Genomic DNA, 13,708 nt, shown 5'->3' with positions numbered 1-13,708 from the left:
CGCAGGGAAACGAAAGCGAAAGGGGCCGTGCGCCCTGCGGGCCCGCCCGCGCGGGGCTGGGGGGGGGACGGGGCGCGGCTCCTGGCGCCGCCTCTGGCCCCGCAGCCCGGGGTCCCCGCAGCATCGGCCGGTGGGAGCAACGCCTGGCCCCGCGTCCCGCAGAGGGTCCCGGCTGCGGCATGCCCGGGGTGGGGGGAATCGCCCCGGCTGCGAGCGGAGGGGTTGGGGCGGGGGCTGGCCCAGCCCGGCACCCCGAGGGGTGCACACCCCTTCCCCCCCGTCCCCCCCAGGGCTCCCCCAGGAGGGATGGACGCGTCCCCCCCATCGGGTGATGGTTGCAGGGCCCGGGGGGGGGGCGAGCTGTCCGGTGTCGGGGGTCTGGGCTGGGTGGTGCCCCCCAGGCCCCCAGCCCTGGCACTGCTTGTCCCCACGGCGGGGAGCGGGGGCTGCGGGCTCGCAGCCATGCTGCTGCCGGGACCGGAGGGGAGCCCAGGTGCGCTGCATCGCTGCACCCAGTGGTGAGGGGATGAGCTCCGGGAGCTGTATAAAGAGGGCGGCAGCAGCAGCGAGAGCTGGTTCTTGTGTTTGTCTCTGTCTTTGGTTTCCTGCGCTTTCACCCTCCTGGGGTGGTGATCCCTGACCTGCTCCTGTAAAACAGCTCCAGACCCTGCGGCAGCTCCCGGTGCTGCTTTTGCCTTGTCTGTGGCCCGGGGACGTTGGGGTAAGTCTGCTGGTTTCCCCACCTGAGCTCAGGTGGCTTTTCCCCATGGCTGGAGGTGGCTGATAGACTCTGGTGGTGTAGGGCCCTGGGCAGGTTGTGTGAGGGCTCTGAGGCTTGAAAAATGGGAGTGTTGCCTTTGGAGAAGTTGTGTCTAAGTTGTTCTATCATGTATTGCGTGTAAAGCTGGAGCTTTAAGCTTTGATCTTGCAAACAGGTAGGAAAGTGCTTTTCTTAGTGGGCAGCTGGGTACCCTGGCTGCTGCCTGGGTGGGCAGGACCCGTCCCGCGGCGCTGGGCTGTGCTGGCTTTGCCTTTGCCAAGCTGCTCCGGCTGCTCGCTGTAATTCTTCTGGGGTCAGGCTTCCAGTTCTGCACGCTTTCAGGGAGCTGGCCCAGGATACACGTTTTTCTGGAGCTGGTCTCCACTGAAGCCTCTGGTCTCCAGCAGACAATAGGCGATGGCTTTAGGGATTTGAATGCCTCTGGGCATGTGTCACTGCTGGGCTGGCACTTGCTTAGTGCCCCGTGAGGAGGTGGGAAGGGGCTGGGGCTGGGGTAGCCCAGCCAGCTGCAGAGAGGGCTGGCGGGGGAGAAGGGTGAGGAGGCAGGCAGGGAACAAGTCGGCCTGAAGGATGATTAGCTAAAGATTTGGAGAAGGACAAAGAGATAGAAACGGTTTTAAGGCTGGAACAAGCACAGTGAGGTACTTGCAGCTAGCCTGGAGTGGGGAAAGACTAGCCTTGAGGCAGATAAAAGCCCTTTGTGCGCACAGCCTTATCTTGGCCCTGCTTGAGCCTCACATTCTTGGAATTGCTGCAGCCCTTGTTGGGATGGGACCACGGCCACAGACCACAGCACTTTAGGTGTTCATCCACATACACTTTCATCTCCCGTGGGCGCTGCGGGCGGGGAGGAACCCGTTCTATAAACGGCGGTTGGCAGCGGCACCGTCCTTGAGCAGCCCTGGGCAGCGCAGCCGGCAAATCGCCCCGCGCAGACGCCCAGCGCCCGGGGCTTCCCCAGCCTCTACCCGGGCAGACGAGGTGAGGTGGGCGCTACAGCAAGGCGCAGGCCATGAGCGCAGTAACCCCTCTGCTGTTTTCCCTGGGGTGAAGCGCTGCTTTAGAGCTGTGTGGCTGCTGTTCTTTTAATTGGGAAGTCCTTAGAGCTCCCGTTCCCTGCCCCACACACCAGGGTGGGAGCATCACCCGCGGGTCGGCAGGCGATGCCGTCCCTGCTCTCGGGCTGGGACCTGCAGATGGGCCTCCTCGGGAGCTAGCAGAAGCCAGACCGTGAAAGCACAGACACCAATGGTGTTAACACAGACTGGTGTATTTCTACTGGACTGTTTGGTACACAGGATGCCTGTGGGATGAACGGTCAGTCTCCACAGCAAATACAAATAGATTTTATTTAGACAAAACTTCCCACAGAGGACAGACACGCGTATTTTGTGGTGTTACTGTGCAACACCTGTTATAGATGGTGGCCCAATAATTGACAGGAACCAGTCCAATTAATCAAATTAGTTTATTAAGCAAGCGGCAGCAAGCAAAACAGCGCTGGGCAGTCAGGGAGTCTTTGCTCCGCCAACGGCGCGCACCCACTTCCCGAAAGTAGCTGATTCTATACTCTTCTGGTTCCCGTATATGTGTCAATCCTGGTATATTCCGTGTCTGAGCGACGTGTTGCTAGGGGGTCGGTCTTGTCCCGCCTCCTGGTGGTCGTGAGGCTGAAGGCTCCTCATCTTTATCGGTGTCCTTTGGGTGACTCTTTTCAGCTTATCGCACAACTTAGCTCTTCCCTTTGAAGTGTTAAAGCACACCAGATGCCTGCGATTTTAGGCCTTGAGGTGTCAAAGTGCCCCAGACAGCACACCAGATGCCTGTGATTTAGACCTTGAGGTGTCAAAGCGCACCAGATAGCACACTGGATGCCTGTGATTTAGGTATTGAGGTGTCAAAGCGCACCAGATAGCACACCGGATGCCTGTGATTTAAGTATGTGAAGGGTCAAAACATTGTAATTTTTCACCAGCCTTTAAGAAAGCCTGATTTGATTAACAAACATGATTTTATTTATTACACACCTGAAGTGCGGTGCACAGGCAGTCCCATCCCTGTTTTCCCAACCCCTTTGTATGTTTAAAAGTAGGAAGACACAAGCCAGTTTGAAAACCAGAACCTGCAAGAAGGCCCAGAGAGAACCAGGCGCGAACAAAGCAACGGGAGCTCATCACAGGGAGTCGTCCCGCAGTGAATCCGTGCCCTGACCAAGAAAGGGACACACGCGCCCCTCCCGCCTCCCCTTAAGAGACACTCGTAGGACTGTTACTTCTGATCCTACAGAAACAACAAGTAACATAGAGCAAGGATTTAGAGAGCAACAAAAAGATTAATTCCCAAATCCCCTTTAAGTATGACAAGAAACCGGCCACAATTGAGACAAAATGGAAAGATATTTTTCTCTCACTTTGGTGCAAGTTTATTTATTTTGTACACAATCCATCCATACACCTGTGATACAAATTCCATGAACCTGCCACAAAGCATTAAAGCACAACATACCTATTATTCTGCAGACACTTGCATTTTCAATCACCATCCAGCCTACGTGGATCAGCAGTGATTCAACACAGGAACTTGTAGTTCTGCAAAAATGCAGATGTCTGATAACCGTACATACATGAGCGGGGGAAAGAGCAAAAATGTTCACTTTTTGGGAACATGGCTCAAATCTTCAGATTAAAAAAAAAAAAATTATGTCCCTGAAAGAGCTGGCTGTGTGGAGATTTCTGTAAAGAATCTTGTAAACTCACTTCATATAGTAAAATCTAAACCTGCAGCCTTTTTGCTTTGTGGAGGTCAGTAACAAGGATACACGAGGACTTGCTGTCTTTCGCATTTATTACACCTTGCAGCATAGCGCCCGGAGCTGTTGGCAGATCTGACAGACTTACTGGAGTACCTGGAGTGCTGTAGAGGGGTGAAGGGAATGCTCTGCACCCTCAGCTCTATTTATTATAGGGCTTTTCCAGCTAGGAAGTTTTCCAACCAGTACAATCAGTGATTGAAAACAGCTATACTTCTGAACCATGAACATGGCTTAATTAAAACGACCGATCAGTAAATGCAGTCACAATAGGAAGTTTATGCGGCAGGAAACACAAAACACAAAGACAACGCTATTTGTTCCACAGTTCTCTTTGAGGCTAGAAAACCTGTTAACTTTGAAAGCCCTAGAAAAATGCTGCACTGGTTTAGAAACCATCTACTTGGCAGAGGACCACATTTGTTTTTTGCACACAAACATTTCATAAATCTCCTTATTTCTGCATTAAGCATTCTGCATTTCTTTTCCAATCTTGTAGCTGAGGATTTTGTTCCAGTCGATCTTGGTGCGGGTGACGGGCAGCTGCCGGCGCAAGGCTTTGAAAGTGGTGTCCGACATGGTCTGGTAGTTCTCGCTGATCGCTGTCTGCAATGGCAGGGAGCTTCGGTTACGGCAGTAATAAGACACTCTAGAAAGTGCGAGGTGGCGTTAAAGCCACAAAACCCCTTCTCCAAGGCAAAGGCACACTAGTAACTAATTTAATAACGCGGTCACCAGTGTGTGTGTGCAAGTAAAGGGCCTTCTATTAAAATCCCCTGTGAATGTAGCAGCGTCTCCTTAAGCGTTTCACTGACACAGCGGTGCCCAGTCTCCTTGCACGGGCTGGGACAGCGTCAAAAGCTGTCACACACGTTTCCTCTTCAGGATTTTTAACTGTCACAGAGGAAAACGTTTAGACTCACCCACTCCCCTTCCGTGCTTGTTCCAGGCATCATTTGTAACCCTTTAAAATAACTATACAGTAAACCCGATTATTAATTACACATAGCTTTACAACTATATTCTTTAAGCAAATGCTACTGCCCTTTTCGAAGTAATTCTTACGGTCAATACTAGACTCAGCCAGAAACAGAATTAGAGGCCAATTTTCCATGTTTCCATTCACTGTAAATGGAGACTGCTATGATTCCACCGTATTTATTTAACAACCACTAATCTTACCTGGTACTCGTTTTCTGCATTTTCTATTATCTTAATAAATTCCTTAGCCGTCTGCACATCGCTCTGCAAAGGGGAAAAAGAAATGTTTATATGTTTAAGAGCAACTTACAAAAGTTATACAATAGATTTCTTCTCAAATGGTAGGCTGAGTACAGATGCAGTGGACAACAGCAGCTTCTGCCTCATGCCTGTAGCTGGGTTCCTTTCTAGGGATGTCTCGGCGAGGGTCAGGACAGAGGAACGTCCTGGCTAGGGCTTGTGCTCCGAACCAAAACAGGGCTGCACCCTAGTGAGCAGAAGGCAAGTAGAGCTTCGTGGTGTAGGTTAGGGATTTGGCGACTGTTGCTCCCTCTACTGTACTGCAGGACTTGTTTTCCCTTGGTACACCGCTCTTACTGCCCATTGCCCGTGCACATAGGTAGAAAAGCATATTCTGCCCTCTTAAACTGAAACTCCTAAGATAAGCTTTCCAATAGAGACTGTACTTTCTAATACGGTCTCGCTTTAAGCAATTGAGAATCTGGGTTTCCCACGTGACTCTCAACACTGTAACTACCACTGACGAGTCGCCCTAAAATCACACTACTCTAAAGTCAAGAGAACGCAGTCATGGAAGTGTACGCTTCATGAGACGTTTAAGGAATAAAATAGTTGCTTTATCATAAAAAGATCTTTTAGCATACTTACTGAAACCTGTACAGAGTCCTGGATATCTTTATGACTAACCAGTTGAACATTGCCATCTTCATAATAATGCACCTGAACAAAGAAACAAATTGCAGGTTATCATTAACACTCATTTCATAATCCCTAGAGCCCCCAAATGCTATCAGAATGGCACAACAGCATCGTTGTGCCAGTCTTCTCTGCTTACGTGGAGACTAAAAGCAGGATGGATTTTCTAAAAGGTTTCATTCTTTGTCAAGACTGTTCAAGATTATGTTAATGCAGTAAACGCCTAGAGTTGAAATAAGAGCAATTATAAAAGAATTCATGAAATAGGTTTTAGCCCTATAAAGTGAAGCAGACGTGGAGGCAAATAGGGTAATGCTAGATAATAAGCCGCAGGCCAGACTGTAGACTATGCCTGAAACACTAGTTTTAGCAATGAGTTTCTTGAATTGTATAGTTTAATAGCATCTTGACTTGAGAAGAACATCTCGGCTGTATTTCAGCATCTCATTCTGAGTTGAATGCATTAGTGTAAGAGAAGCAGAATGCAGCTTCTCCTGTTATTGCCAGAAAAAGTAACTCACCTGGATTTTGAGCACTGCAGCCACTTGAGCTGTTGGTGGTGTGATGGTAAACTTCCATTCTGATCTCCAGCGACCGTTCCTAAAAACAATCAAAGCTTGAAAACTGTATTTCCAAAAAGCTCTAACAACAAAAAGAACCTAATTAACAAAAGGAGGTTGTTTCTGCTTTTGTCTTATGACCAATATTACAGTCCTTTACGTGGCATTGAATCCAATTTCGGGAGCGCAGCTGAATACAACGCAGTTTCAGTACAGGCTAGCTGCAGTGGACTTGTATTCTGGCACGTGTAAGGGAGTATCTAACTCCACTAACGCCCTCCTCTCTGGATAGGTCACTGAGCCACACACCCAGGGGGGTGCAAGGAAAAGAGACTACAGAATGAGAAGCAGAGCTTCTGGGGAAGCCCAAGACTGCTTGCCCTTCAGACTGTGTCAGAAGACATAGAGCATGGGTTGGTTTGAGGACTAGTAAAGGAAGAAAATAGACTATGTTGAAATGGTCTTACCAGAAGTTTTTGGGCTGGAACTGGTGGCTCTCAATACAGGCAATAATTGTCTGCTGCCCATCTATAGATTTACCATAAACCTGTATTTAGAAAAAGAGTTAAAAAGGCCCAGAACTGAGGAAAGCCATTCTAAATTTCTGTTCTTGGCAGCATTGTGGAGGCTTGCTATTGTGGTATCTCACTGGGACATGTACCACTAATTACGTTGTCCAACACCTCCACTTGCACAAATGTGCAAATAATGCCTCTTTTTTATTAACGGCAGGTGTTAAGCTGCTTGACAGTCAGGACTATGAAGAAAAAAACCTCTAAGACATCTTTACCCCTGTGGGCATGCTAAGCTATTTCCCCCCTCTTTGGAACGTGTGATTCCAAAGTTAGCAGAACTGCTAGTGAGGATGGAGAACTCCAACAGCACTGCCCAGCACCAAGTCGGCTCACGGGACTGACTGACATGGAGCAACGAACTGTAGTGAAACAATTGGATACTCAACAGTACAGAAGCCATTGGGGTAATGATCTTTCACATAAGCTCTCAATGCACTGTCGCAGGCATCTCTCCATTGTTTTAAAGCTGATTCTGTGTCCTCAGGCTGGGGGTCACTCGCTTCTTTCCTTAAATGATCAAACTTAAAAGAAAGTTTGTTTCTCGGGTCTAAAAATCTGCCATTGCCCAGATCACCATGTTCCGTGATTAAGACCTGCAAAAGAAGTTGAAACGAAGATACACTTATGCTGCTGTAAATGTGTCGTTTTGCGTTTTCCCTGACTAATTGAAGAGATATCAATGTTTCAATAGATTCTTTCATTGAGCTATAATATCCATAAATAAACAAGGATTGTCAGTAATCATTTCAACCACGAGTAGATGTAGCGAGGCCAAGTACTATAACTTTCCCTTGTCAAAGCTATTTCTATGGACAGCCCTCTTCAAACTGCCTGCCTCCCATGAACATATGTGGGACACCAGGGACGCGAGGTCAGTGCTCGGCTCAGAACAGACAGTCAGGCCAGCTCTCCATCTGCTGTAGGACTTGCTGCTTGTTCTCAAAAAAATTATTCTTTTGCTGGCATAGACTGGATCGGTACAATCAATGACACAATATGTTTTCAGAGTAACTGGGAACGGACTAAAAATGCAGAAAATAAAAAAAATCACCTATTAAGAGTCTACTACCAGTTGTCAGCAAGAACTGTAAGCTGGCAGCAATATAAGGAGTTGCAAGTGAGCTTTAAATACACAGTAATCTTTACTCATTCATACTCTAAGAAGAACTCCAGTTACTACAGCATGGAGGAGCTTTACTCAAGGAACAACGAATTAGAGTTACTAGGCAGTATCAGACAATACTTTAAGAGAACATTTCACCTATGCTACTTCTATAAGAATGCAAGTTTGGAGATATAATGGTGTATGGGGAAAGGAGGAGCGGTGATAACTTCTGAGTAGAACAAAACTAGTCAAGATCTCAAAGAAACAACATATTTATTGTTTTTGCACAGTGTAGTAATACAAACCTCAAGTGTAACAAGTTTTCTCTTACCTGATCATCATACCCTTCTATCTTCACCGGAGTGAACTGGTCCATGTTATACTGTGCAAATGCACTGTTAAGAATTAAAATAACATGAACTTTAGCTGTATGTGCATATTTATTTTGACTCAAGAATAAGTACATGGTGTGATTTACATTACAGAAAATTTCAACTCAATTTGGCAAATAATACACATGAGCAGTCTTAAAGGATTTTTCAATACCTTTTACTGATGATAGCTATAAAAACCCAGGTCTAACGCCAGGTTTATTTAGTGATGATTAGGAAAGTACAGAGTTCAAAAGTAGAACAGCAGGCAGCCTGGGGGAATATGAGCAAGCCAAGGCAAAACAGGAACACCACAGCCACAATTTAGACAGCAGCAAGGTAAACAAATTAGCAGACTAATATTTACAACAATTTTCTTATGTGAAGACCTGCTGAGTGACATGTCACCTAGCTTGAAGTAAAACCTTAATATCAAAAAGCTTGTATGCATAACCTTTAAGCACCTTCTAATGAGTCAATGCAAGTAAAGGAGATATTTCGAAAGCTTTTTTTTTTGAGGGCAGTCCTTTTTCTAAACTTCGGCTAAGGATTACTCAGTATTTCAGGCCTCCCTTGCTTTACACATCATGCTTCAACAAGATCAGACATTCCTGCTGCTGCAGAGTTAAACCTTCTGTCAGAGTGCCTTCCTGTCAGTTTTATATGGCCTCTACAGCACAAATTCCAATTTAGGGCTTTTAAAAAGAATAATCCATGCCTTTTGTTATGTATTTTGTTAGGGAGATTAGGAATTGCAGAAGATTGCTCTCAATACAACAAACGTTTTTCTTTGTTGCAGAATTATGGGTGTAAGAAAACACACGCATCTCTGATGGTAATCTGACATGTGTTTGAAATACTAGTACTTACTGTGCTGCGCCTTCCCTGAGAAGATTGTCATTGTTGAGCAATAACCGGACATCTGGAGAAGAGAGAGTTCAGGTAGGTTACTGGATCTTTTTGATCAAATGTTTCTCTTTATGCATTTCAATTTCAAGTGTACAAATGCAAACATTAAAATGATTAAATCACTTCATTAAGCACATGTAGTCACAGAATGACAGCACGCTTTTCCCTCACCACTTCTTAACCTTACAAGCAGTATATCGTGGCACAGCCTTAGACTCTTATAATAGATGAAATGTGAAGAAAACACCACCTATCATTTTTCCTTATTTACTTACCATTGAATACTTCATTAAATTCTCCAGGGGGTGCATGAGTGATGAATTTTGCAGCTATACGCACCTACAATAAAGGAGAAAAGTCATTAAACTAAAGACAGAAGATAATTTACTGAGTTCATACACACTGCGACTGACGCTGAAGCAATTCACCAACAAAATCAACTCAGACAGTGATGGGAAGTGCCAGATTTAGGGAGAAATCTAGACATGCATTGTCAAAATGGAAACAGTCAGTCTCTAAGACCAGATTTTTTTCAATGTAACCAAGCAGAGGAATTCCAAATGCACTCAGGAAGAAATGCAAACTTCACAGGGCGCCTGCAAAAATGGGAACTGTTCAACCTGCACAGTACTAACCTGTTTAAAGAATAGGAATGCTGGCTAGCCACTCTTCTTGGGGACATTCCTAAACAATGTTTTTTTCCTGATCCTTGCTAGTAAGCAGAAACCTAAATGCCAAGGTATAGAGGGAGTAAGAAAACACTGCAGTAAAAGAAACACTAACTAGGTGGTAACCTACAGCACAACCACACAGCTAAGGTGTGTCTGACACGCAGCGCGATTCCTGTGATGCAACTTGTTTGCTGCTGATGACTGGCTGAAGGAGACGCCGCTCCCTCACAGCAAACAGCGTCTGAAGGATGAAAGGTTGATCCCTCTAGAAATGGAGCAGTAAATCAATTACGTCAACATCCGTGGGACTGCTTCCAGAGTTAATTAAGCCTCGTGGACTTGGAAAAGCCACTGATGTGCTCAGAGTGATGAAAGTGGTAGGGAGAAGTAAAAAGCTGGGAACTGACAGAAATGGGGGAGGTTATGGAAAGTGCCAAAATGAACTCGAGAGGTCAGACGGAGCCTCCAAATGAAACCATCCATATTTCAGCAGGTGATTTTTCATTTTTTATTTTCTTGATCGTCTTCTGATGCTGCCCTGGTCACTTCTAATGCTGAGCAGCAGGCACACCACCTGTGCCATTCTGGGGCACGTCACTCCTCTTATCTTGAAGTACTGTATTATTGGAAACTGCACTGTAGTCCAGACACGAACTGTCACAGTAGTGGAAGAATTAAGGCATGTGGAACTGTGAGTGAAACAAAAAATAACTGAAAGGCCAACTGTAAGGAAAATACCTGATTATCTGCAAGCTTTGAAGCTGGAAAAGGAAAAACCCATTCTCTTCTAAACAGTAACAACACTGCACTGTGTTCTGAAATGCAACATACATGTCTTGCATTGTTAGAATTTAGGTGGTCGAGGTATTGATTCTGTTGAAACTAGTAAGACTTTATGGTTTTCATAATCAAATCCTTTATGGTTTTTACAGGACCACAGGGAATAGAATCATCTTGGAAGACTTGAAAGAGGAAATGTCACAAAATTAAACCTCTCCCTTAGAATAATAAAAATGTCACCGTTCTTCCAATAAGCACAGCTAACAAAGCTGTGCAATAAGCCTTTCTTGCTCAACTAGACATTTATTGAAGACGACTGCAGAACAGTGCTCATTACAACTCTGATTACTTTTTCTACTCTTCATTTTGAACAGTAAAACAAAGGAACGTGCATACAGCCAACTACTTCAGCTGAATTATTGCCAGAGCTGGAAATAACTTGCTTCTCTCAAGAGCCTTGCCTGTTTTAATTAGAAATTATTGTTTGTATTGTTTGTCACATAATGATTTAAAGCAAGCCATGAAAGGAAATAAACACCTTCCCAAACAAAGGGTATATTCCTTATTCCAACAGTATCAAGTAACAACTCTGCCTTAACTGGATTGAGCTTCAGATAAAAATAGATCATTTTCCAAATTAGCATCTATTTCAAAGAATATATATACATTCTTTATGCTTTAAGTAATTATACAACATAACTGAAAAACTAAAAAGTTGGTCACTCATGTAGTTGACACAATACAGAATGTCAAACTGTTTTCTCCTAATTTTCCGCTTTTAGATGAGGCTGGTATGTACAGCAATGCTAAACACATAGCTCTTCCCGTTTAAAAATGTTCACTGTAATTAGGACACATTGCTGCTATAATCTTGTCAATTTTGCTACAAGAAACTTGGCTGGTGATGAAGATAACCTAGCAGTAATTAAGAGGGACACTGCTGCTTTATATCCTCTGTGGACTTTGCCAACAGCCAGCCCTACGTGGCTGAAAGACTTCTGAAATGACAGCATGTGCTTTTCCAAGAAAGCACAAATGTAAGCGCTAGTACAGGCACATCAGACCATGCTAAAGCGCTTACAAATATGGACCATTTCATGCCGTGATGCCTTTCAGTGGGAGGACTGCACTAGAACATATCCTGCAAATTAACTGAACAGATGAACAGATTCCCTTTTGTAAGGTGCTTCAACATATGAGAAAATAAGGCCCCTAAAAAGCCATAAAATGTAGTATCTCATAAATTTATGCAACAATGTTGTGTCTGCAGAATTGTACTGTACATGAAACCCTCATAAAAGGGATGACTGTTTTAATAGGTTGACTTTTAGATTAACAGATTCTCATAAACAGATCCTTGTGAAAAAAACAAATATTACTGGAGAGATTTTTACAGTCTTCCACTTGGAAGGATGAACGAAATTAAGTCAACACAGAATGGACTCTGCATTTCAATCAAGCGTTATCACAAAACCAGCAATAAATAAAGCAAACACTGCAAGTGAAAAGTGCTCACTTCTGGAGCAACAGAACACAAAGCATTTAAGTCAAACTACTGAAATCAGGAGTGGAGTGCAGGAAACAGGCTGCGGAGTGATTCTAAATGTCAAGCATTTGAACCGCTGTTTTAGAGTTGACTTGTTTCAAAGTGGTGTCGGCCCAGCGGCAGGATGTTCATTTGCAGAAGCACAAAAATAAGACTTTCTGCAACCTGCCCTACTTCCTGGCCATCGCTGCCATTTCAGGTAGCTCGCAGCACGCCAGCAAAACCAACTTCCCCTTTCTCAAATGGGGAAAGCAGCTGAGAGGGAAGCTGCTCCGCCATTAGTTTAAGCTGTCAAAACAGCAGCAGAATGAACTGAAGCAGACAACAGGGTAGACCTTACACCAAAATGAATCCCTGAGCTTACCTAAAATATGCCTATAGAGGATAAAACCGTGAGGCTTGGGGGGAAGTGGAATGAATTAATTTTGTTGCTCTATTGATTTGTTTCTTTGCTTTATTTTAAAGCACTGGTAAACTCAGACTTAAAATGAAACATATGCATAAAAGTTCTAGGCCTATTCTGAATTCTGTCCTGGAGTACTCGTTTCAAACGATGCTCATGTGATCTAAAATATTAACTAAAGGATGAATTGCACCTTTAAAGCTGCATCTGCTTGTTTCACAATGAATGTCACTGTAATGAGGCTGAAATTGTCAGTTTAAGAGACAAATGAAAGCAGGAAACAAATTCTAGGATCCTTGAAGATCTATGAGCCTTAATGCCCCACTCCCTAACATTCAAGAACAAAGCAAAAAGCTACATGTCGTATTTTTATGATGTAAGGAGGAGTAGCGGTGGATTTTTAAACTACCATTTGTAGGTAACTAGTGATTATTAACTACCTGTTAATTTGTTACATGAAACTCAGTGCTGCTTGTAAGACTGTCATTTTTTCCACATTCCTACACAAAAGGAACAATCTGTTCATTTTGCCATTTCCTAAAATAAATATTGCTCTATTTGCTCCTACTTAGTCCCTCCACTCAGTGTAATTTGTAGGATCCACATCAAAGTTACTGTCAGCGGCTGCGGCAAGCAGATAACGTGGAAACATGCTCTGAAGGAGTTTTGGAACCGAGCAGGTTTCACGGCACCTTGTAAAGCCGCCGTTAACTTTGCTGTCCTGGGAAAAGAAAGCCGAAAAATATATTTCCATGCAGAATATACATTTTCATGCACCAAGACGCGCCAAGGCGCCTCAGCGGCACCCAGGCAGTCAGGAAATGGAAATGCAAAGCGCTGCCCTGATAAATAACCGCTGATCCCGGCCGGCCTCTCACCCGGGCAGCGGCGGCCCGGCCGGCCTCGGGGCCCGCCCGCCCGGAGGCAGCGGGAGACCGGCCCGCCGGCACCGGGCGAGCCTCCCCGCAGGCTGCCCTCCCGCGGGGGCGGCGATGCCGGCCCAGCGCGGCAGAGCGGCCCCCTCCCTACCTTCTCTTCATCCGACACCCGGTCCTCGAAGTCGGCCATTTTGGCAGCTCTGGGCCCGGCCCAGCCCCGCGCGGAGGATGCCGGGAGCAGCGACGGGGCGGTGCCGCCGGGCTGCGCCGGAAGCGCGGCCAGCGCCTTGTTGGTTGTGGGCAGACGCCGTGCGGCGGCCATCGTAGGAGCGGGCGGGCTGAGCCAGGGCTGGCCGCAGCGGCTGGCGGGGGCCTTCAGGGCTCCCGGGGGGACGCTGGGCCT

At 45.8% G+C, this 13,708-nt stretch overlaps 1 protein-coding gene and 1 long non-coding RNA gene across 2 annotated transcripts; one reads left to right on the top strand and one right to left on the bottom strand.

Annotated features, from left to right (window-relative positions):
• Window positions 1–554: 554 nt before the first annotated feature.
• Window positions 555–11,092, top strand: LOC141733790 (uncharacterized). The gene is made up of 3 exons (XR_012584397.1): window positions 555–721; window positions 8,918–9,060; window positions 10,631–11,092. It is a non-coding gene; the product is annotated as an uncharacterized LOC141733790 (long non-coding RNA).
• CAPZA1 (capping actin protein of muscle Z-line subunit alpha 1) lies at window positions 3,178–13,702 on the bottom strand. The gene is made up of 10 exons (XM_074564675.1): window positions 13,457–13,702; window positions 9,303–9,366; window positions 8,989–9,040; window positions 8,079–8,142; window positions 7,029–7,235; window positions 6,535–6,614; window positions 6,029–6,107; window positions 5,460–5,531; window positions 4,773–4,835; window positions 3,178–4,196 (listed from the first exon to the last, which is right to left on the bottom strand). Exons 1-10 carry the CDS (start codon window positions 13,625–13,627, stop codon window positions 4,056–4,058), a joined length of 993 nt encoding a protein of 330 aa, XP_074420776.1. The 5' UTR covers window positions 13,628–13,702; the 3' UTR covers window positions 3,178–4,055.
• Between the last annotated feature and the right edge of the window lie 6 nt (window positions 13,703–13,708).

This window comes from Larus michahellis, chromosome 21, assembly GCF_964199755.1.
Source record: "Larus michahellis chromosome 21, bLarMic1.1, whole genome shotgun sequence".
In the NCBI taxonomy this organism is placed as follows: domain Eukaryota; kingdom Metazoa; phylum Chordata; class Aves; order Charadriiformes; family Laridae; genus Larus; species Larus michahellis.
Note: the sequence above shows the minus strand (reverse complement) of the source record. Positions and strands in the feature narration are given on the sequence as shown.